This window comes from Syngnathus scovelli, chromosome 15 (assembly GCF_024217435.2).
Source record: "Syngnathus scovelli strain Florida chromosome 15, RoL_Ssco_1.2, whole genome shotgun sequence".
NCBI lineage: Eukaryota > Metazoa > Chordata > Actinopteri > Syngnathiformes > Syngnathidae > Syngnathus > Syngnathus scovelli.
Genome location: NC_090861.1, coordinates 3,778,014 through 3,800,537, shown reverse-complemented (window position 1 = coordinate 3,800,537; position 22,524 = coordinate 3,778,014). Strand labels below are relative to the sequence as shown.

At 43.4% G+C, this 22,524-nt stretch overlaps 2 protein-coding genes across 4 annotated transcripts; both read left to right on the top strand.

Moving 5' to 3' along the window:
* The first annotated feature begins 2,661 nt into the window (after nt 1–2,661).
* Nucleotides 2,662–16,294, top strand: mtmr4 (myotubularin related protein 4). Of its 3 annotated transcripts, XM_049742713.2 has the most exons (19): nt 2,668–3,380; nt 6,225–6,314; nt 8,048–8,164; nt 8,692–8,721; nt 9,068–9,150; nt 9,237–9,403; nt 9,486–9,582; nt 9,901–10,014; nt 10,077–10,276; nt 10,366–10,494; nt 10,830–10,941; nt 11,332–11,527; nt 11,602–11,787; nt 11,906–12,076; nt 12,235–12,389; nt 12,560–13,979; nt 14,059–14,169; nt 14,272–14,360; nt 14,608–16,294. In XM_049742713.2, exons 1-19 carry the CDS (start codon nt 3,336–3,338, stop codon nt 14,783–14,785), a joined length of 3,690 nt encoding a protein of 1,229 aa, XP_049598670.1. In that variant the 5' UTR covers nt 2,668–3,335; the 3' UTR covers nt 14,786–16,294. The 3 variants fall into 3 exon arrangements, with proteins under 3 accessions (XP_068509198.1, XP_049598670.1, XP_049598671.1); XM_068653097.1 differs by lacking the exon at nt 14,272–14,360 and having other exon boundaries at nt 2,662–3,380; nt 14,608–14,769; XM_049742714.2 differs by lacking the exon at nt 8,692–8,721 and having other exon boundaries at nt 2,672–3,380.
* Nucleotides 16,295–17,239: 945 nt separating this feature from the next.
* Nucleotides 17,240–22,360, top strand: ca4a (carbonic anhydrase IV a). The gene is made up of 8 exons (XM_049742903.1): nt 17,240–17,406; nt 19,824–19,868; nt 19,937–20,101; nt 20,174–20,319; nt 20,547–20,639; nt 20,716–20,782; nt 20,867–21,030; nt 21,112–22,360. The coding sequence occupies exons 1-8, from the start codon at nt 17,295–17,297 to the stop codon at nt 21,289–21,291; spliced, it is 972 nt and encodes a 323-aa protein (XP_049598860.1). The 5' UTR covers nt 17,240–17,294; the 3' UTR covers nt 21,292–22,360.
* Nucleotides 22,361–22,524: the final 164 nt, after the last annotated feature.

The following is a 22,524-nucleotide window of genomic DNA, read 5'->3' as shown; positions in this document are numbered from 1 at the left end:
ATGTTTGAAGAAATATTCTTAATGTCAAGTGTTAAGGTAAAAAGAAAAAGTTTAAAATTCAAAGGAGACCTTTAAATAGGTAACTGGATCTTTGGAGTGCTTTATTACTGAATCGGCATTTACTTAATTTACTCTGTGAAGGCGTCGATGTACTTTTTTAGAGTTAACTTCTGCCTCCAGAAGTTAAATTGCTTTCACGCGCCATAGGAGACAGCCAAACTCTGTTTACATTGTACTTGATTGCTAGGTGAGATCTGTTTGATTAAGTGTTGCAAAAAAAATATGTGATGGAGCTTCAATGTCAAGGGTTTGTGATTTTTCCAGGGATATTCTCTCAGGAGAATTGTCTTCAAATTTTTCAATTGTTTGACTTGGTTTCAATCAACCCGCATATTTTTTTTCAGATTGCCCAAACCTCTCACTTTCAAGGGCAGTGTAACGGCTCACGATTCTCTTCGAAACTATCCAGAGATGAAAATGATTAGGACAATTTGTGCGTTGGGTGTGGAAGTGGAATTTATTCCCTTGGCTGCGGTCTTTAACAGGCATTAACCTGTATATCCCTCTGCAGAACTGAATGTTCTGTCTTTATGTGAACTAATGAATGCTTGAAGATTCCAGCAGCTACTCTAACCACAAAGTCTCGTGAATTATTTTATGAAGTGCTTGCCTGTTTTTTTTTTTTCTCCTCAGCATGCTGTACTTTAGACCAGGGAAGGGCTACTTTTCAAGCTAGCTCCTTTGCAATTGCATGCACACTACTCACTCATCCGCCCACACACACACAAACCTCTTTCCACACACACACACACACACACACTGTCAAAGTTGATTTTTTTTTTTCTTCCCTATGTTGGCAGGAGTTGTCAGTGGCAAGGCCAAGCCCAGTAGACAGGAGGGAGAGGGTGGGACGAGGAACACCCACGCCTACTGTCTTCAGCATGGTAAGCCAATAAGACGGGTGCTGCGGGTGTTTGTTCCAAATGCTTCTTTGCGTTTGTTTTCGACACATGGGGAAAAAAAAATACAAAATTCCGGGACACGCTGCCCTCAAACAGGAAGACGCACTCCGCTCTCACACGCCCAAACAAAATGGACTCCTCGGGATGTTTACAAAAATTGTCCAATGCGCATTTTCCAGTTCAAGGATTATTTTAGCCAGGTTAGTTTACATAATGTCTGTAAATCGTGGAGACCCAAGTTTCTTGAGAGTTGCTTCATAAAAAGCCACGGTGGTTGCTCTTTCTCAGCCACTACTTCAAAAGAGAGCAAATGATAACCAGATCAGGCACGAATTATTTAAAAAAAAAGAGAGAGACTCCTAGGCACAGCTTTTATTCAGCACAAAAGGGAAGTGCGGGAGGGAGGATACGTGTCCCAAAGTTCCGGTCAAATGGGTGGATAGAATGCAAATGTGGCCGGCCGCCCAGTGCTTTGCTTTTATGGGGCACACAATCAAGCAGTTGGTTTAATTGACAGCGTGTCTGATGAGCAAATAATGGGCCTGCCCAGGCATGTGAATGCGAGAGCACAGACCTTTTTTTTTCGTTTGTCCGGAGGCTTAGTCATGTCCTGACATTCCGTTTGATACATCGCAATGCAACAATTGCGTCTCGTTACAACACAAGACTTTTTTATGAAAAGTGCGAGATCCATGAACGACTGTATTGTGACACTTGTCTTGGGTCGTGTTCTTTCAGGTGGGATTAGAAGACATTTTGCTCCGTTGGTAATAGGATCCATTTAATCCAGTCTTGCGAAGCAGCGATTAATTGCTTTCAGTGTTCTCACCAAAACAATAAGGGAAGGATTGAGTCCATATTGTTTTCCACTCGTGCTGCCGGATAGTGCCAGCGTGGAAGTTGGGAACAATGGTGTAATTTTATCTCTGCCTCAGGAGTTCTAACGTATGCTAGCACTTAGCAGGGTAGACTAGCGTGGATGGTTTGTTTTGCTGGTCTACATGTATGTTTAGTTGACCCATAGTTCATACTCGGTCGTTGAACTTCTCTTTAAACATTTCCTTAGTTTTTACGTAATCCATCTGACAGGCAATGTATCCCGACGTAACCTCCTCGGTTGAGGTAATTGTAAATACCTGGAATTGTCCTCTCAGTTGATAAAATGAACAGTGTGGTTTTTATTTATTTTGGGTCAATTTACATTTTATTCATCTACACCAATTCCATTTATTATACAGGTTAATTTTATGTCATATCTCACTTCCCTTTTTGCAGGTACGCCTATTGTACATATGTTGCATAATGTGAGGTCATCCAGTCGATGGCGGCCGGATGTCACGACTGCCCGTGAAGCCATAGGGTGGTGACGGATGAGGGTGCGGGTGTTCCCCTCGCGTTGTACGGGGACACAATAGCCAGTTGAAATATTCTGACCTTCACAATGGGAAGCAATTGGCTGTACGTGTCAGACACGTTCTTAGCTAGGGAACTGGATGATGTGGCGTTTGTAGAATGCTGTGTCACTGGAACTCTCCGCATTGTCACTTTCCTCAGCAACTCCTCCCCCTGTCCTATCCACCGCAATGTATTTTTTTTTTTTTCCTCCCCCCCTAAATCACGTGCTATCAAATGATATGCTATTGTCCAACCAGGGTGCTCTATTTATGACGATGGGTTTATCCTTTTTTTTTTATTTTACTGACAGCTGTGTGCTTCATCAAGCCAGCATGTCTGCATAGGAGCCCGAGCGTTTTTCCCGCTGCGCGCCCGGCGCTAGTTGTACCTTGCCTCGTTGCTGAGGGAGCGGCGTATTTATGAGATGTCGGTGAAGGGTGAACAAGGAGGGAGTGGGGGAGGAGTACGGAGATGAGAGGAGAAATGTGAGCGTGTGAATATGAGCGAGGGATGTGGATGCTAATGCAGAGGGCGGAGCTTGCGTGGCATCTCCCCTCTGCTTGAACATCTCTCACTCTTCATCCACTTACTACAGCACGGGGTGCATCTATCCGCAGTTATCTTTTGTACCCCCCACCCAAGTCGTCTGACCCAGTGGACTGCTTGCCCCCCCTTTTTTTGTATCTTTACGGACTAACGGGCCGCTTTCTCGGCTGTGCAGCAGATGGCGTTTTGACACATGGCTTTTGGGGGGTGTGGTGTCGTGCGGTGAATCCCCCGATTTTTAAGATCGGCGACCCCGGCGTGTTGTCCCGCAGCCTTAAGAAGCGGTGAATTAGGCGGGGAAGCTGAAGGGGAAGATAACCGGAGGGAGGGCGAGGCGACGTGAAGAATGATGGTGCCGGCTCCTCGTGCTGTGGTCGTGCTGCTCCTCCATAGGCTGCGTGTCATCCGAGCACAGCTCCACGTCACCTCGACATGAGCGTTGCAGGAAGGGCGTCCTGCTCCATGCTCAATTGCTTTGTAAGTCGAAATGCTTTTTATTTCTTGACTGCTTTATTTTTTTTTTTAAATACATTCATGACTTTGCTTTTTAATGGTTGTGCCTCACCCTAACTTGCTAGTTGGGCCTGCCTAGCTGCCAGTCACTGAGGGGTGGTGATGCTTGATACACGTGAGCGCTGCAGTTATTAAGTAAGGAATGTAGATGGAGGCTACAAGTGTCTTGTGATGATGAAAAAGCTGCTAATGTTAATTAAAGTCACCACGATGTGCGTGTCGGAGCTGGCCGCCCGCCGATCCCGATTGGATGTCAAGAGGCCGGTGGTTAAAATGCGTGTGGCTCAAATGAAACGTGTTGCTCGCTCGGCCAGACTCCCCATGTGTGCGTTCACTGCGGTACGCGAGGCGAGTTTCGAGTGTCGGGATATGTCGAGAAGCTCATAGTGACAATGACCGATACAGAACAGGTGGTTCACTTAGTTTCCATCTTTGGTCCTGGTGTTCTTGCTAATCCTTTCAGTCATCTACTTTGTTTATTTCACATCTAGAAGGCAAATATTACGGAAAAATTTGACTAACTGCCTATTATTCAAACTACGAGTGAGCATTTTGTCGTCTTTAGGAGCGGTTGCGTTCCTTCCCCCACATTCTGGGCTCTGCTCCCGCAAGGAGAAGGCGCTGGAGTCGCAAGGCTCAGCCTCCACCCTCCTCTCACTTGCACGTGGCATGACTGAAACCGGCTCACTTCTGCAAAGGCTAAAGTCAGGCTGGCTAAAGTGGACTTTAGTCATTCTAATTTCAAAATAGAGTAGGATTATAAGGTTAAGAAATGGTTTCCGAAGTTAAACTGTTGCCACCATTTCAAAAATAAAAATGATCAGTGATATTCGTGCAATGAATTTTTCTGTGTGCAAAAGCAACAAAATATGAGTCGATTGAGCATCTATACTAATTTTCCTCAAATTGTGGAAAATGATTTAAAATCAGGAATATAACAAAGTATATTTAATAATGCTCAACATTCACCTAAACGATTGGCATGAAGAAATTATTGAGCATGTTAAAAGGAAGAAGCATTGGTGTGTGTTAGCACACATGGGCGGCCATTTCATTTCACAATTTTGAAATGCTTTCCAATCGTCTGCGCTTCCGCTGAGTCATCAGTTCTTCTTCCGCGTCACTGGCTGCGTAATTTATTGTCCATGCCCTTCTAAATAGATGAGCGCTCTGCCTCGTACTCTCATGAAATTACAATTTAGCGTATTGCTCTCATCGTCATCACTGATATAAAAAAATATAAAACGCTCCCCCCCCCCTCCTGTCCATAATAAACTTTGAGGTCCAAAAGAGTAACTAAAGATTTTTCATTGAGCTGAATGGACACCAGCTAATTAAGGCAGTCCAATTATTTTATTTTTTTTACTACAATGTTTTGTTATACTTTTTAATTCTCCTCTCTCCTGTTTCCCTACTTCTGACATATTATTCAAGTTATGAATCTGTAATTGTACTGAACCTTCAGTACACTGTGGCCTATGAAATATTTAGATTGCGAGAGAAGGGATGGGCAGCGAAGGTCCATTTGGGAAGATTTGTCATGCTCTGTCCTTGTTCTTGACCTATTAATATAGTCTGCAACACGGCCTGGCTCTTCTTGAGAAAATGGTGTTCTGATATAACTTTTTATGACCTATTTTTCGTATCTATTAATTTTTTACCTTATTTATGAGCAGAGCAGCCTTTCTGAAATATACAGGTTGAATATTGTACGTGTTGACATCAGACGGTGGATCTCTAATCTCACAAAGCCTCAATCAGATTTAGTCATCTTTTGAGTGAGGAGGGAGTTTTTATTTTTTTTTTCTTCAACATGCTTTAACATCAAGCGATTGCTGTTGCCATGACAACCAGCGACTTATTCTTGGAGCCTGTGCAGGATTTTTTTTTTTTGTTTCTGCATGTCCCTCTGCTACCTTTTTGTCTTGCATGGATTATTATTATTTATTTTGGGCTCTTTTTTTTTTTTTATTTTTTTTAAGGAATTGTTGGTATGTTAATCTTTACGCTGTGTCAGACCTAGTTGCAACTTATCACTCTTATCAGACGATCAAAACATGGAATGTACTCAGCTATGGTGTTAATATTTGAAGAGACTCCGGCACTTGCATTTCTACTCCGACTACGGTTGGGGAGGGTTTGCAGGCTGAAGGCAATGACGAGGCAAAAAAAAAACTCGTGCTCAAGCCAGCTGTGCTCCATATTTGGGAGATACTGATGTCTCTTTTTTTTTTTAATATCATACTGAGGCACCTTGCCTCTGACTTTGTTGTTCTTTATAAGTGATGACACTCAAGGTTTCAGCGTCAAGACTCATTTTTTTCGTTTAACCGTGTCACCGCGACATCTGTTATATTTAATGTTCTTTTTAAGTCCGTCGCTAGAGAAAGAAAAATCCACGCATATTGCCAAGATACTATGTTCCGATACAATTCTAAGATTTGGTCAAGTGTTACAACTTTAGAATCAACAAGGATTGTCAGGAGTCGATAGATGATCCATCAAAAATCCTGACTAATGGAGCCTGAGAGTGCAGTACCTTTTTTGTTCACTGTTTTATATTGAATTTTCGCTCAATGTTTGTCTGTGGGGCAGTAAGTGCGCTATTGTGAAATTTTCTGTCTGGCATATATTCCACATCAAAAGGCCAAGCCTGGTAATAGATTAACATGATTTGATTTATACTAGCAGTGCTTTAACCAACGACCACTCTTGTGCTCCATTTGTATTCCGATTATATTTATCTTTACAATTATTTGCAAGACTTCCAAGTCTATTTAAATGATAACACAATCTGTTTATTGATAGGGTGAAGAGGGGCCTCCCAGTCTGGAGTACATTAAGGCCAAGGATCTATTCCCCCAGAAGGAGCTGGTGAAGGAGGATGAAAGTCTTCAGGTAAATGACCCAATCTTTAAGCTAGCCCTTGACAAACACCGCTTTAAGTTCAGTTTACTCGGTAAACACTTTTAGCTACATTCCAGCGCACGCATCATCATTCCTGCCTCTGCAGAGAGATCTTCAAGTGGAAGTAAAAAAAAAAAATGTTAATTGCAGATCAATAATGACGTAAATGCTGCTAGCCCATAGGCAAGTCGATGTAGCATTTCAAAACATGCTTTCCAATCAGTAGCATTAGCTTGTGCTAAATTAGCCTAGCCCATATTATCATTTGCACCCGTTTACCTGAGTTAATGTGATTTGCTAGCAACCCATTTTCTCCAATGGGTCGGTTAGTCTATCATTAAGGTGCACTCAGTTGTTGCGCTGTAGTTCTCCTTTTTTAAAGGGCGCATTAATCACACGTCTAGTTTTTGCCTGCAGGTGGTTGTTGCACACACGCGGACATGCTACAACACGGAGATAGACCAGAGATTACCAGAAAGATGATCAGTGAGAAAGATCCGCTACAGTAACAGATTGCAAATGTTTTATATCGGTCTCATTTTCCGTGAAGTTACTCCTACGATAGTTTTCTCGCCGGCAATCCCCCCCCTCCCACTAAATATCGTTTAACACACTCCGCTGCTTTCTCGGCTGTGATGCAGCTGTGTGTGCATACGTGCACGTTCTCATTGGCCAGCTTCCTCAACCGGAAGTCACGACTCACAAGTCGGCCATTATTCATGAGCCGCTCACTCCGGCTCTCCCTCCCTCTCTCACTCGTGCTTATATTCGCACTCTCCCCCTTTTTTTTTTTTTTTTCTTTTTTCAAGATTACTTCTGCTGTCCTGTGGAGGACATGTGACACTATCTTCTGCTGAACTCGCAGGCGCTCAATGACTCATGCATCTACTTTTGGAGTGCAGCTGGTTTAACGCTGTCAGGCTGTGCAACATGTTAACACAACAGGACATCTTTGTGTCTCTTTTGCAGAGTAGCACGTGACAGAAACCCCCACATTGTCATTTCTGCTGGTGTCGATGCTTAATTTGAAATTGGATAAATCTCTGAATTGAATTTAATATATACTTTTGGTAGATTGTGTCTGCTAGCCGTATATTTTGCCGTGTCAGCATGCAGTGTAGCATTTGTTCCAATTCCCAGGTCAAGATGTGTCTACACACATACAGGATAAACGTAACCGCAGACTGACCAATCACATTTGAGTTTCAATTCAGGTTCAAAGTTGAATCCAAACTCCTTTTTATTGTGACCCGTGCCGTTAACCCAGTTAGATGGAGTTCCAAGTGATCTTGACGTTCTGATATTTTTTGCCGGTAATCCCCATCTGCTCTGCTGCATGTCGTCTTTGTCATGCATCAGCGGGTCCTCCCCTGCGTGACTCGGCATGGCATGCTAATGCGGGAGGGGGGGGGGGGGCGAGCTAATGTGGTCTCGCAACCTGCCAAACGGCGGGACTGGGCTTGCGGTCGGTCGTTTGACGATGGAGGGACGTGCTGGACAGCTGATCATGCACATGTGTTGGGGAGAAAGAGGCCAGACAAAATGGCCGAATAATCAAGCGATAAATTGTCAGATTAAATAGTGGTGGCGCAATAATAATGAATTGTACCATTATGTTTTTATTACTCTTGACAGAACTTTTTTTTTATATGCAATTAAATGAATAAAACCTGCTTAGAGTTGGAAAAAGTGCGGCTTTGATACTAATTTGTTGTCTTTTCTAGGTCCCCTTCCCAGTTCTTCAGGGGGAAGGGGTAGAATATCTTGGCCATGCAGACGAGGCGGTCATTGCCATTTCGAACTACAGACTCCACATCAAGTTCAAGGAGTCTGTCATCAATGTAAGTCCACCTCAGACACGTACATAAGAATTCACAAATAAATCAACCATTGAATGTGTAGTTTGAAATCTATTGGGGGACTAAATACATTTCAATGGGGGTCAATAATAGGTTGCAATATCCCGACACAAACAAATCCCCAGCACATTTTTCGAACAGATGGGACGAAGAAAAATCCGATGCCTTCAATGTCCCTCATACTGACTTAATTCCAACAATCCACAACCTCTTCCCCACACTCCCCATTCACAGGTTATCCTCATTCTTTCAAGCTGTTTTGTTGCCCTTTGCTCCTGTCCATGTTTGTCTTTCCCCTCCATGATTTCAATATGGCAAGGTCATGTGGTCACGTAGCGCACTGCGTGATCGCCTCTTGTTATCTGACATCCTTTTCAACTCATATTGTTTCTTTCCCCTTTTTAACTTGTCATTCCTTATTTTCTCCCTGGTTTTAATTAATTTTCCATTTCCTCTTGTCTTGTGTCCTCCTTCTCTGTGTGCTCCTCCATGTTGTCGCTGTGCTTTAGACCTACCCAGATGTGGACAATGAAATATCTGTGAGTACTACCTCATGCTGAAACGCCCCCAAGTTGCCACGGAAGTGGCACGTTATCCGTGCAAAGACACATTGCATCTTGTATCCCGTATAAAACAACGACGTGCTATCGTTTCCTGCTCAGTTATTGTGCAGTAAGTTTAGACAGACTTGGGACAACATGGCCACCTTCCAGTTGTTATTTAAAAGTCATTCCTGTGGGCAAAGTCGGGTTTATAGTTGCTGCTTTGTGTGCTGAAGGCCTTGAAAGTGTGATGGAAAAAGGCTTTGCTTGAATCGGATTCTGTTTGCTAGCATTCTAGCTGTCAGTCCACTCATTGCACATTGCTCTTTGTCTCCCCCTACAGGTGCCCCTCAGACTGATCGAGAGCGTGGAGAGCAGAGATATGGCCCAGCTGCACATCATCTGCAAAGACTCCAAAGTTGTTCGGTAAAGAAAATGAGTTGATATTAATGATGGAGAGCAAACACTTTTTGGAATCTTCACTTTTTTTAAAAAAAATTTATGAATCCTAGATGCCACTTTACAACATTCAAGCAGTGTCAGGAGTGGGTGAAACGTCTGAGCAGGGCAATAGCTCACCCGTCACGCCTCGAAGACCTCTTTGCACTGGCTTATCATGCTTGGTGTCTGGGAGGCAGTGCTGATGATGAGGACCAGCATGTTCATCTGTGTCGGCCAGGTCTGTCCAAATTTGTGCACACCCTTTTTTCTTTAAAGTTTTTTTCCCCCCCTTAATGTTTCCTTGTTCTATTTGTCTACAGGCGATCATGTGCGTCAGAGAATGGAGATGGAAGTTAAAAGGATGGGCTTTGACACGCAAAACATCTGGAGGGTGTCATCCATAAATTGCAACTATAAGTATGTCACGTGTTCTACTATTTTGCACATGCATCAATGCTCACACGAGTAACCTGCGTGTTAATTAAACAAGTCACAGCATGCTGAGGCGCATAACTCGGCACAGTATTTTTTTTTTTGTATCGCTCAGTCTTCCCTCCATTTCCGACACGTACCTATAAAAATGGAATAAATACAACTTATTGGCAACAAAAATATATTAATGAAAATGTATGTGTTTGTTGTTTTTGCTGTTTGACACAGTGGCTAACCAGTAAAGCTACCTTGCTGTAAAAAAAAAAAAATAAATAAATAATAAATTGCATTTTATGTCTTCAGACTGTGCTCCAGTTACCCACAGAAGCTTCTGGTTCCAATATGGATCACTGACAAAGAGCTTGAGAGTGTGGCTTCCTTCAGATCCTGGAAGAGGATTCCCGTGGTGGTCTACAGGTCAGCTTCTTAATTAGCATTTTTAAGGACCTTGAGCTCACGACTCTGATCATGATTTCCAGACACCAGAAGAATGGGGCCGTGATTGCACGCTGCAGCCAACCTGAAATCAGCTGGTGGGGCTGGCGAAACCCGGATGATGAGTACCTGGTGACATCCATTGCCAAAGCGTGTCAAATGGACACAGGAGCCAAGGGAACCTGTGGTGCACCTTCTTGCCAGCAACGTGGAGAAGCTCCCGACTCATCCGACAGTGATTTTGGTAAAGCGGCATTATCTGCCTACCCAGCGTCATTTTACTAGAAAGCAAATTTTGTAATAATACAAGTCATGTCCATCTTGTTTCGGAAGACTCCTCACTGACGGGTAGCTCAGGTTGTGATGACAACACCGTACCGCAGAAGCTTCTGATTCTGGATGCTCGCTCTTACACTGCTGCAGTGGCCAACCGTGCCAAAGGTGGAGGCTGTGAGTGCGAAGGTCAGTAGTGCCCATTGTCAAAACGGAGACATGTAGATATTCAGGTGGATGCTTAGAAATCAAATTTTATTTTTATTTGTCATTTGAAACATAATTACTAAGCGTCAAACTTTGACCGTTAAATATATAGCAATTGTTTTAAGTATAGTGTTGGCTACTGGACCATTCAAGTAATTAATTTACAAGCTCAGTACAAAAATATAAAATGATACAGAAAAAATACAAATCATACATGCCACTGTTTCTGGAATATCAGACTTGTCGTTGTTCGAATCTTGAGTGTTTTATAACAATACACAGAATTCATATGTTTTATTATTATTGTTTGTGTTTAGAATATTACCCGAACTGCGAGGTGATGTTTATGGGAATGGCTAACATCCACGCCATCCGGAACAGTTTCCAGGCCCTGAGGACAGTCTGCAGTCAGATACCCGATCCAGGAAAGTAAGTTGATCCCTTTGACCTTTTTCCTCTGAGTATCTTGGTGTCCCCCTTCTCCCTCCCTCCCTCCCCCTCGGTAATGCGCTCACCCCCAAGAGGTGGAGAAGCTGCCCGGCATCCAGTCTCATACCTGCTGAGTGGGCCAGCTGGCTGTCTGGTTACTGAGACATTGGAGTCATGTGTTTCTGTTTACCACGGTGTTTACATGAACGTTTGTTTTTGTCTGCGGCCGCGTGTACGTGCGTTTGTGATGTCACATTGTAAAGGATGTTGAGATTCTTTCGGTGTCAAAGGTCAATTAGTTCTTGAATGGAATAATTAGAAAAATGTCTTTAATTGTTTTTACAACAAATACACACATTTGAATGAACCTTCTCTTCTTTTTCCACCTAGCTGGCTTTCAGCTTTGGAGAGCACCCGCTGGCTGCAGCACCTGTCTGTAATGTTGAAAGCGGCCACTCTGGTGTGTTCCTCCTTGGAGCGAGAAGGTCGCCCCGTCCTTGTGCACTGTTCAGACGGATGGGACCGTACACCCCAGATTGTTGCCCTGGCCAAGATCATGTTGGATCCCTACTACAGAACACTCGAGGTGAGATCATCCGCTGAGTGTAGTTTTCTTTTCGAAATAGAATTTCTTTGCACAACCATGAAATGAATCCACAGGGTTTCCAGTTACTTGTGGAGACTGACTGGTTGGACTACGGTCACAAGTTTGGAGACCGCTGTGGACACCAGGAGAACGCCGATGACGTTAGCGAGCAGTGTCCCGTCTTTCTGCAGTGGCTTGACTGCGTTCACCAGCTGCTCAAACAGTTCCCCTGCCTCTTTGAGTTCAACGAGGCCTTCTTGGTGGGTGTTTGTCATCTGCCATTTTACGCCACAGACTTGCTTTGTGATTTTTCGAGAAGATATACGCAATCATGCCATTTTGCAATTCTTGATTCTATTTCTTCTCTCTTTTGTGCAGGTCAAGTTGGTGCAACATACGTACTCATGTCTATATGGTACTTTCTTGTGTAACAACGCTCGTGAGAGGGAGGCGAGGAACATTTACAAACGCACCTGCTCCGTATGGTCCTTGCTACGCACAGGGAACAAGAACTTTCAGAACTTCCTCTACATCCCCAGTCATGATATGGTGAGTGTTTACAATTTTTGTGAGATTTTTCTTTGAGCTGAATTCCACAACCTTTCTATAATCGCTTCAGTAAGCAGTTTCTGTCATTCTATGCTGCCCCCTACTGGTTGTATGTGATATTTAGTATTGTGGCTCATTTCTCATTGTTTGCCTGCAAGGTGCTGCAGCCTGTCTGCCACACACGCGCATTACACCTGTGGACAGCCGTCTACCTCCCCACATCCTCTCCTTGCACAGCCGTGGACGACTCGATGGAGCTCTACTTGTCTCCGAGTGTCACGGGGGATGAACTCGCCTCCCGTTCCCTTGACAGGTACGTTTTGATTCTTCTGTTAGATTCAATGTTGTTATATGCACACTTTTCCTTCACACCAATTTGTGCTAAATACATTTTAATTTTTTTATTAAATATAAAACAGTCAAATAAAGAACTACAAATATGGTGGTATTAATGACCTCCCCTTGTATTATGTCCACTTCTAGACTTCCCAAGACCCGCTCCATGGACAATCTTCTGTCAGCGTTTGACAATGGGGCGCCCCTAACTCGGACATCCAGTGACCCCAATCTTAATAAGCACTGCCAAGAGGATCGCCCGGCTTTGGAGGCCGCACCCACCCTTGAGAGTCCATCTATCGACTGCTCGGATGAGATCGCACCTGATGATGGTGATGAGAACCTTCCACAACTAGGTCCTACCCAGCCATCAGATGGCTCCAGTGCTGAATGTGTGGAGGACACACCAAAGGAACCGTGTCTCACCACTCAGCCGCTGCCTTCCCTACCTCTTCCTCCTGCTCCCCTAACTTGTGATATCCAGGCTCACACTCCACTCCTTGGTCCTGTCCTACAGCAAGCTTCACCACACACAACAACCCCCCCTCTTCCAACACCTCAACCGGACGCTGAGAGCCCATGTAATACTGCTGAGAGCACCACACTGCCCACTCCTTTATCAGAGCCGTGCTTTACGCTGAGCCACGAGGCCATACCACCTGCAGCTACCCTACACCTTGATAGCCCGGAAAGTTGCCTCATGGAGTCTGCTGACCTCATGGCTCTGAAGCTTCTCACGCCACAGATTCCCTTGGAGGACTCCACTGAGACGCTTATAGATCAAGGAGAACTTTCTCACACCTTGGCCCATCAGCAAAGCCACGGTCCTACTCTCAGTCATTTCACCGATGAGGAGGAGGAGCAGCAGGTGATGCCGCCGCCGCCACCGCCGCCGCTCAAAGAGCAGGTGATGGATCATGTCAAGGGAAGAGATCAAACGTTATCTGCTGCAGCATCTCCAATGGACTCCTTCCAAGGATCCTCTCAGCATCTCATCTCCCAGAGTCCGCTGTCGGACATGTCCCTCATGGGCCCCCATTGGGAGAGCATTCAGGGCCTAATGCAGTCCGCCTGCGGCAGCGCCAGCCACTATGGCAGCCGCTCTCCGCAAGCCTACCAGAGTCGCCGGCTGGCCTATAAGCTTCTGCGCTCGCAAGGAATCTCCCTCGCCAGCGGTTCCCAGTGCTGCCGCAAGGAGGCGCTCTGTTGCCCCAGCAGCCCCGTGCAGCCCGGATGGCCGGCTGCGGCAAGGAGCGTCGCAGGCTTCACCAGCCTGAACGCACCCGCCATGATGAACACCTGCTCAGTGGCGTGCCACCAGCTTCCAGCCGCATCCCCCTCCGTCTGCAGCTCACCCGTCCCGCCCCAAACTCCGGCCTACCTAGACGACGACGGGCTGCCGGTGCCCATGGACGCCGTGCAGCAAAGGCTGCGTCAGATCGAGGCGGGCTACAAACAAGAAGTGGAGGTCTTGCGGCAGCAGGTGCGACAGCTGCGGATGAGACTCGAGAGCAAACAATACAGCACCCCGCCCTCCGAGCCCGACGTGGACTACGAGGATGATATTGTTAGTTTGCTTTCTCTTCTTCTCACTCGATCCACGTTTGTCAGCCTTTCTTCACCTCCTTCTTCTCTCGCTTTTTTAGACATGTTTAAGGGAGTCGGACAACAGTCCCGAGGAAGACTCTCTATCGACCCAGAGCGAAGACCGACTGTCTGAGGGCAGCTGGGATCGAGTGGAGAGCAAGGACACAGAGGTCAGCATCTGTTTAAATCCTCACTTTCTTTTCTCCTCCACCTCACCTTCTCACTCTATTGGGTTTAAGCACCTCTAATTATGGAAATGTATGCACGTGTAGGTCACGAGGTGGGTGCCTGACCACATGGCCTCTCATTGTTTCAACTGTGACTGTGAGTTCTGGATAGCCAAGCGGCGTCACCACTGCAGGTGGGACTTCACTAGTTTTCCTTTTGCACAAGCACACACAAAAAAAAAAAAAAGTGCTAATCTCTATATGTTCTCTGATAAAAATCAGTGGTGTGGTTTCCTTTTTTGTTTCGATTGTTTTCATAATGACCCTGCCTAATGCCAGTATCCTTAACTTTGGTCTTAATACATTGAAGGTTTGTTTTATTCTTCACCTATGCAAATAAAAGCAGCTGATTTATTTGGTTTTTTTGGTCCGTCTCTGTAGGAACTGCGGTAATGTGTTCTGTAAAGACTGTTGTCATCTGAAGCTGCCAATCCCAGACCAGCAGCTGTACGACCCGGTGCTGGTTTGCAACACCTGCCACGACCAGCTCCTGGAATCCAGAACCCGCGAGATCCGCAGCCAGCAGTTCAAAAAGGCCATCGCCACAGCCTCAAGTTGAGCAAAAGGGTCTCCTGTTGGGTCATGGTCCTTCTTTGAACTCACGAGGTGTCGCCCTGCTGTGGATCTTGGTTGAGGTGATGAGCTGTCTGAAAAATAGGGGTGCACTGTGGTGGCAGGAAGGGCGGGGGAATGCCCCAGGACCAAGTCCTGGACAGAACATATTTCGGCTTTTAGCACGGCAACACTCTGTAGTGGTACCCCCCCTCCCCTTTTTTTGAGCCCACCTTAAATACCTGCACTCTCCATATAGTCATACTTGAGAGGGACAATCGATCGGTGACTCCAAAACCTTTACCTGATCTACTGGAGGCTTTCAGCTGGGAAAGAAAAGAATCGCTGCTATTGTATTTAAAAGTCTAATTTTGTATTCTTATTTTGTGCACCTCTAAATGTCGTCGTGTATCGAAGGGAATCTCGCGACCAAACTTGAGCGGAAAGAAAGGGAGAGATCTGCTGTCGACTTTGCCATCGTAACTTGGAATGTAAATCCCGTGCGTTTTGGTGGGTCCGTTTCGTGTTTTCCGATTTAAGTGTCAGTCCGAGGTCTTCGGCGATTGCTCTCGCAGCTACATTTTGGTGTTGGAAAACTCGGCGGGAGACACACGTATGGTGTTGGTGTGTGTGTTTTGGGACACGGCATGTTTCGATAAAAATCATTGAGGGTATTTCTGGGAAACGACTGAGAATTTTCCGACAAGGTCTGCGTTACCTCTGACTGAACGCCCCCCCCCCTCGGGAAAAAAAAAATCTCATTGTCCTCCTGATTGGCACTTAAAGGAAGAAAGACTGAATTGATTGACAGTTCTTTTTCCGCAACAGGGGAGGGCGGCCACAGTACTTGTTTCTGTCTACTGGGTGTTAAATGGTGCCATACTTTTTTTTTTTTTTTGCCCCCCCCTCAATGTTTTTCTTTTCATAGATGGCAGCAGTTTACTATTTGACTCCTCCTATGTGTTCATGGTGCAGATGTTTAGCTGCTAAAGTTAACATAGATCTAATGATTTCACTGGATGATCAAATGTCACTAAATTAGCTGACCTAATAATTTAGGTTGTTTTTTTTCAGACGCCGTTAACATCTCTTTTTAGAGGAAGCTCTGAAGTGTAACATAGAACCATCTGATCCATGGTGGCAGCAAGTACAGTCTTTTAATTGATGAGTAACTGTTGTAAAGAATTGCACTGTAAAAGTAAATTCCCATTGGCAAAGATAAAAAAATTATATGATGGATTTGTTTCCCAGCTTGTTTATTTTTGGAAAAAAAAAAAATACGGTGTCTACAAGGATGAGACTCGGCTGCACGTCACCAGAAAGATGCAAACGGTATATAACGTATCATCTATCTACAGGAAGTACATCAATATGGTCATGTGTGCTTCAGTCTCGTGATTTCACTGCAGGCTTCTGCGATTTAAAGACTTCACAAAGGTTCCATTTCTGATGGATAATGGGTGACTAAAGACAAACAATAAATACAATGCCTGTAATAAATATGACAGTGTATGTAGTGATGTCTCAGCTGTTTTGTTTATATTTAGCAATGCAAATACACAGGAGTTGTATCAAAAACTGCATTACCATGTTATTAGTACTCGGTATTGGTAATTAATGTTGCTGTGGTGTATGATCGATCTTCACGACACGTAAAAAAAAAGACATTTCCAAGTTTTGATCATTTTAATTAGCAGAGTCAGCATCATGAAATTAATATATTGAATTTTTAAAATTATTTTTAATATATTAACAGCTCAAATGATCAATAAAAAGGATGAGTAGGAATTGACCTGAGAAGCACTATATTTACTAAGTTTTAGTGGAGAGTAATTCTTCATTTGTCCACCAGGTGGCGACCTTTCTTGCTTAGTTCCCCAAACTGCCTCTCGCCACCTGTGCATTGGAACGATCCCAGGGCGGGCACCTTCACCAAATCAAAACGTCACTGCATGATTCGTCTTTTCTGATCCTCCCTTATGTTCCTGAGTGAGTAAACTTCCTTATCAGAAATTAGCTCCACGCTGTCCACAAATGTGCAGAGTCATTCAGTACTGTCGAGAACATGACAAAGAAAGGGAAGGGCTCCCTGTAATGAAACGTCTATACAGTATTGTAATATCTTCCTCAAACCAAAACCCTTATACGTCCTTGCTTCCTACACATTAACAAATCTTCACACACATCATGCATGAACCCAACTTCTTAAATGTACTTTAAAAAGAACTTCTTTATCGTTGTAGGTAAGATTAATAATTCAGGATGAGGGTATTTTACATAGCAGGTGCAATTTCCATAAATTCAGTGTCTTGGGTTTGATATGAAAACAGTTAATATCTATATATTATATCTCCTTGGTTATTAACTCAACTCTCTTATCAGCATCTTTGATTTGTGATTTGACACACCAAGATGTTAATTGATGGAAGAGAGGATGCCTGTCGAAGTGGGCGGGGCCAGCGTCGTCTTTTCCTGCGTGGCATGCTGATGGATAAGTATAAGACCCCCCTGCAACAATGCGACCACGAGCGAGTCATTTCGTTGCCTTCACCTCCGCCGATATGCAGCATCTCACATTTTTCATCCTGTTCTTGGCATCCCCCTGGAGCCTCTCCGCTGGAGCTGGTGGTGAGTTCATCTGTCACCTCATTCATTCATTCATGTTTATTTGTCGGATTGCATATATAAAAAAAGAAATACTAAGTATCAATTTTTTTAATATGTTAAATTTAAATAACCCCCTTATTTTTCTTAATTTTTTTTTAGATATAGTACATGTTTTACAGCGTCAGTGATTATTTATATATATATATATATATATATATATATATATATATATATATATATATATATATATATATATATATAATCATCTGATTCGACAAATGGTTTGAATTTTTTTTTTCTATGCCTGCGTGACAGTTGATTTAGTGCATGCGGATCTCCTTAAAAATAATAATGAAAAAAAAATAATAGAGGAAAGAACCACATGAATGAGTTTCTTACGCAGAGCTCATTTTGTGCGCACCTGTCGGGTCAAGCAACTGTCCTCCCGCCTGCGTCATCATGTCCTCCCGCCTGCCCGTATCCTGGACCTGTCACCCAATGAGGGAGAGTTCCTATTGAGATTCTCGTCTCACTCTCTCTCCCTTTCTTTCTCTCCATGTGCAGTGTGCACCTGCGTTGCGCATGAGCCAATGACGTTTGCGTTTTTTTTTTCTGCGGCAGAAATTTCTCGGTACATTCCACCTATAATTTACTTTGGCACTCCAGCTCTAATGTTTATTCTGGGGGGAAAAAAAAGTTTGCATTACATAAGTGCGCTGTGTACTTAAAATTTGGAATCCAATATAAAGAGCTGCATTTAAATTATGGAATTTGTAACGATGAATTGTCTCTTAAAAATCTTCATTGAATGAGGGAATTATTGCCCTCCTCCGATCTTTGTGGGTGGGTGGGGGCGGGGGGGGGGGCGTCATGTGTTTTATTTCGCGTAAATAAAGCCAACCAGCCGCACCAATGCAGTAATCGGGGTTCTGCTAGATGCTACGTGAGATTATGTGCAGTTCGTGAGGTAGATTGGACAATTGAGTCTCCATGTCTGCCCTCTGAAGTCTCCACCGCTACGTGAGACCGCAGTGGAGCGGAAGGGTTGTGTTGATTCTTTTATTCTTTTTTTTTTTAGAAGTAGCGCACGATGTTTTAATTTAAAAATGAGGGAGCAATTCAGTGTTTGTTTACCTTGCCGTGTGCATTTTGCCGTTTTTTCCCCTCCGCGTTTCCTCGCAAATACAATGACACCCTTGCTTATATTGTTCTTCGCTTGGCGACCGGCAGATTCGTACCGCTTTCCCATTGGTCGACACATATGCGGACAGCGATTTAATTGGCTGAACTCAAACAACCGTTTTATAAGGCGTTGTTTATACAAACACGCACAATGCTCGGAGCCTGGATGAAGTTAAGTATTCATAACCCAAAATGATAATAGTTATAATTTAAAAGTTTGAATCAAATTAAAAAATGTCATATTTGTGGTTGTAGTGCCAGCCACTGCCTCATTCCGAGTCACAAAAAGCTCCCGTTCAAATGCAGGAGGAAATGTAAAGCAATTATATGCAGCATGTTCAAGTTTTATTAATAATAATAATAATAAATAATAATTAAATAAATAACTAATTAGTTTAGTTTCAACAAGCGTAATTTTTTGCTGAAAACTTACAGCCATAAATTATTATTACACACGATAAACTTCGTACTGTGTAAGCAATTATAGGCCAAAATCCTAAATAATTTATAAAAAAAAATTAAATCACAGTCCAAAATACATTTAGGGACACAGTCATCTCTGATTCAAATTTACTGTTGATCAAGCCAATTCAAAATAAAATAAACTTCATTGTAATGTTACAATCTAATATAAAACAATAGAATCCCAATTTTAATAAACAATTGCTGCCGTTGCCATATTAGAAAAATAAACACGTTCCAATCATTGCAAGTGGATAAGATCATACCAGGAACTAAATAGGGTTGACATGGATTACAATGCCTGCCATAGCAGAAGTGCTGGTGAGGGTTTGTTTTTTAGCAACCATTATTGTCCATGACCGAGAGGAAAAGCTTGACATGGGAATGACTTCCTTCTCCAATGCTGGGAGAAGCCTTCATACAATTCTAATAACAAACCTGGTGCCCCCGTGCAATTTTTTCAATGGCATGAGTATTTTTCATAAATATTTGATTAGTCAGATAGCGGCAGATATTTGTCTCGCCGAGTATATGGCAAGGCAACGTGCGCTCCTATTGTAAAATATTAATAAACTTTCCCGACAAACCATGTGAGAACGTGTTCCAACTCATGTAAGAGATTGTATCTATGTTTATTCTGATAGGAAGGAAAGTATTTGAGAATATAATAACAGATCCGGTGTGTCGGGTATTTGTATGGATGGTTAGAAGAGCGGAGTTAAATATAGATGAGGACTTGACAGGTTAAGTGGATTAAAATAATTTAATATTCACAAAATATTTCCCTTTTTCAGATTGGTGTTATCAGTCCCAGTTCACCTGTGACCATCAATGCAATGGTAAGATTATCTTCTGAGAAATCTCCAAACTAAGAGCTTGTGTCAGCTTTGAACTTTTTTTCTTCTAGGTCCAGAAAAGTGGAACCATGCAAACGGTGACTGCGCCGGAAAATCCCAGTCGCCCATCAACGTCGTCACCAGGAAGACCTTAAAAGACGAGCGGCTGATTCCGTTTGAGTTCAACAACTACCAGCAGATTTTCCGAGGCAACATGAAGAATAACGGACACTCGGGTGAGCGCCAAGTCCCGTGGGGGGGTCAACAATCTAGAAGTCCGGATGTGGTGCTGACTTGTTTATCTTCAGTTCAAGTTGGAGTTCCTCACCTAAGCACCATCTCGGGTGGAGGATTGCCAAGTACTTATAAGGCGGTCCAGTTCCACCTGCACTGGGGCAGCAATGGCGGACCAGGCTCTGAACACACCATTGATGGAGAGCAATATCCCATGGAGGTACCCTAAAAAAAAAAATAAAAAAATTAATCTAGAAGGTTCTATTCTGGTTATTTGTTAGGGCTGTTTGACTTTACGCAAGCTGCATTCCTTAGATTATTGTAGCCGCAACTTCTTGTCTACCTAATGTTGAAATTTCTGATAAAGTTTCGATAGTTTTGTTGGTCAGTTTGCAGAAACATAAAAAAAATTGATAAAGTAGTCACGTTTGAACTTTTATCACGCAGCTGCACATTGTGCACATGAAGCATCACTACACGGATCTGTCGACAGCATTGGCTGATCCAGAAGGAGTCGCAGTCTTGGGTTTTTTCTATGAGGTAACGATTTGAATACCATGTTTTTTTTTTTTTCTTCAAAAAACACAATTAAGTGGAAAATCTTTCCATTTTCAAGATGTCCAACAGTGCAAACCGAAAGTACGAGCCCATTATCAGTGCTCTGCGAAGCATCAAAAACTCAAGTAGGTGCCGAAGTCCAATCAAAACAAATCGTGCATGAAATCATTGCCACGGTCCTCATGATGTCCCCCCCCCCCCCCCTCCAGACGCCAATACCTCTCTTCCACCTACCTCCTTGGCGCAACTCATTCCACCTGAGCACAACCTGACCTCCTTTTACCGCTATAAAGGATCTCTGACCACACCAGGCTGCACTGAGGCTGTAGTTTGGACTTTGTTTGAGAACCCCATCCCTCTGAGCTTTGACCAGGTTGGTATGGAGATGCAAATTCTTCTTATTTTCTATCCAAACATGACTCGGTCCACTAGATAACTTGATTTTCTCCCTCAGCTGCGAGCTTTTTCTGACCTCAAGTTCCATGACGGGAAACCAATGGTGGGCACCTTCCGGCCAGTTCAGCCCCTCAATGGCCGGCAAGTGTACCGATCTGGAGGTTCGGTGGTTTCGATCTGCTCCCCTCTCCTTGTAGCCGCCTTGGCTATGGCCTTGGGATTGTCCCGGCTCAATTAGCAGCAAGGTGCTGCACTGAACATTGAACATCATTCTTGGATTTATGACAGCATTGCCGCATGATCTCCAAAATGGTTACACAAATTGTTGTAGTGCATGAATGACTCACCTGGGCACCCCCCTTATGACACAAATGACAAAAGTGTTAAAAGGACACCTTGGAGGTGTATAAGGGTTAATTAGCATGCATAACGAATCAGTAGGTCATACATCCGCCTTAATGTGCCATGAAGTAGGCGACCAATCAGAACTCTGATATTTCACAGCATCATCAACGTATCCTCATGCACTTTGGAGTTGAGCCACCTTGAACAATGTCAAACAAATTTAGTCTCCGCTCATATCAGCGTGAGTGGCTCCGGTCTCGTGAACGAGACACGTGATGCCTCATTCACTCTCAATGGCACATGAGAACTGCACAAGGCTATTAATAGCACAACTGAGTCAGAAGAACAAGCTCCATTTCAAAGCCAGCGATCAAACAAGTCCGCCTTCTCATCCCCCTCAAGCAGGTGGAATGAAGAGCAGATGTTGTTTATCTTCAGTTCATGCTGGGGATCTCTGAGGCTACTGTGAAACCTGAAAAAAATTGATTAAAATGGCAACTATGTAAGCCAGCATCATATCAAATTTGTTTTATTCATGCACCACCAACAACTGAAAATTTCTTCACGGTTGCTGTTTGAGGATGCACAAAATTCGCATGCACACTTTCCAAGACTTTGTGATTGGGTTGTAATACTACTGATTGTGAATTACTTCGATGGGAGACAGCCGCCATCTTTCAACCACGTTTGTTGCGATGACCAAGGAAGCTGTATATTTTTTTTCTCCATAGTTTCGTGATGCATTAACTTATATTTCTAAGCCATTCTAATGCACATGATTCACTTGTATTTTATGCACTGAATGTTTCTATTGATATGAGATGCAAAGTTATTGGTATTATATTTATGTATTAAAAAAAAGTCATATGTATCGAGTTGTACGCATTTGAGGATGTCAACTTGTGAGCTGAAGAATGTGATGCTGTTGAACAATAAACAACATATGCCGTTTTAAGTACAAATCTGTCTTTTTTTTTTTTTTTTTGCCATTACGATCTAAACCAATTAATACCAATAATGGGCAAATTCGTGTTGCACAAGCGTTTATAGGTCAAAATTAAAAGCTAAAAATTAAAATATCTCAAAAAGTTCATGTACTAGGGGAGAAAATAATTAAATCAGCATT

Bases quoted from the DNA above. Each gene is read 5' to 3' on its own strand.
- ca4a (XM_049742903.1), top strand. From the start codon at position 17,295: ATGCGACCACGAGCGAGTCATTTCGTTGCCTTCACCTCCGCCGATATG. The intron at 20,640-20,715 runs GTAACGATTTGA...TCCATTTTCAAG, and splicing joins TCTTGGGTTTTTTCTATGAG to ATGTCCAACAGTGCAAACCG. The intron at 20,783-20,866 runs GTAGGTGCCGAA...CCCCCCCTCCAG, and splicing joins GCGAAGCATCAAAAACTCAA to ACGCCAATACCTCTCTTCCA.
- mtmr4 (XM_049742713.2), top strand. From the start codon at position 3,336: ATGAGCGTTGCAGGAAGGGCGTCCTGCTCCATGCTCAATTGCTTT. The intron at 10,277-10,365 runs GTAAAGCGGCAT...TTGTTTCGGAAG, and splicing joins CTCATCCGACAGTGATTTTG to ACTCCTCACTGACGGGTAGC. The intron at 12,390-12,559 runs GTACGTTTTGAT...GTCCACTTCTAG, and splicing joins GCCTCCCGTTCCCTTGACAG to ACTTCCCAAGACCCGCTCCA.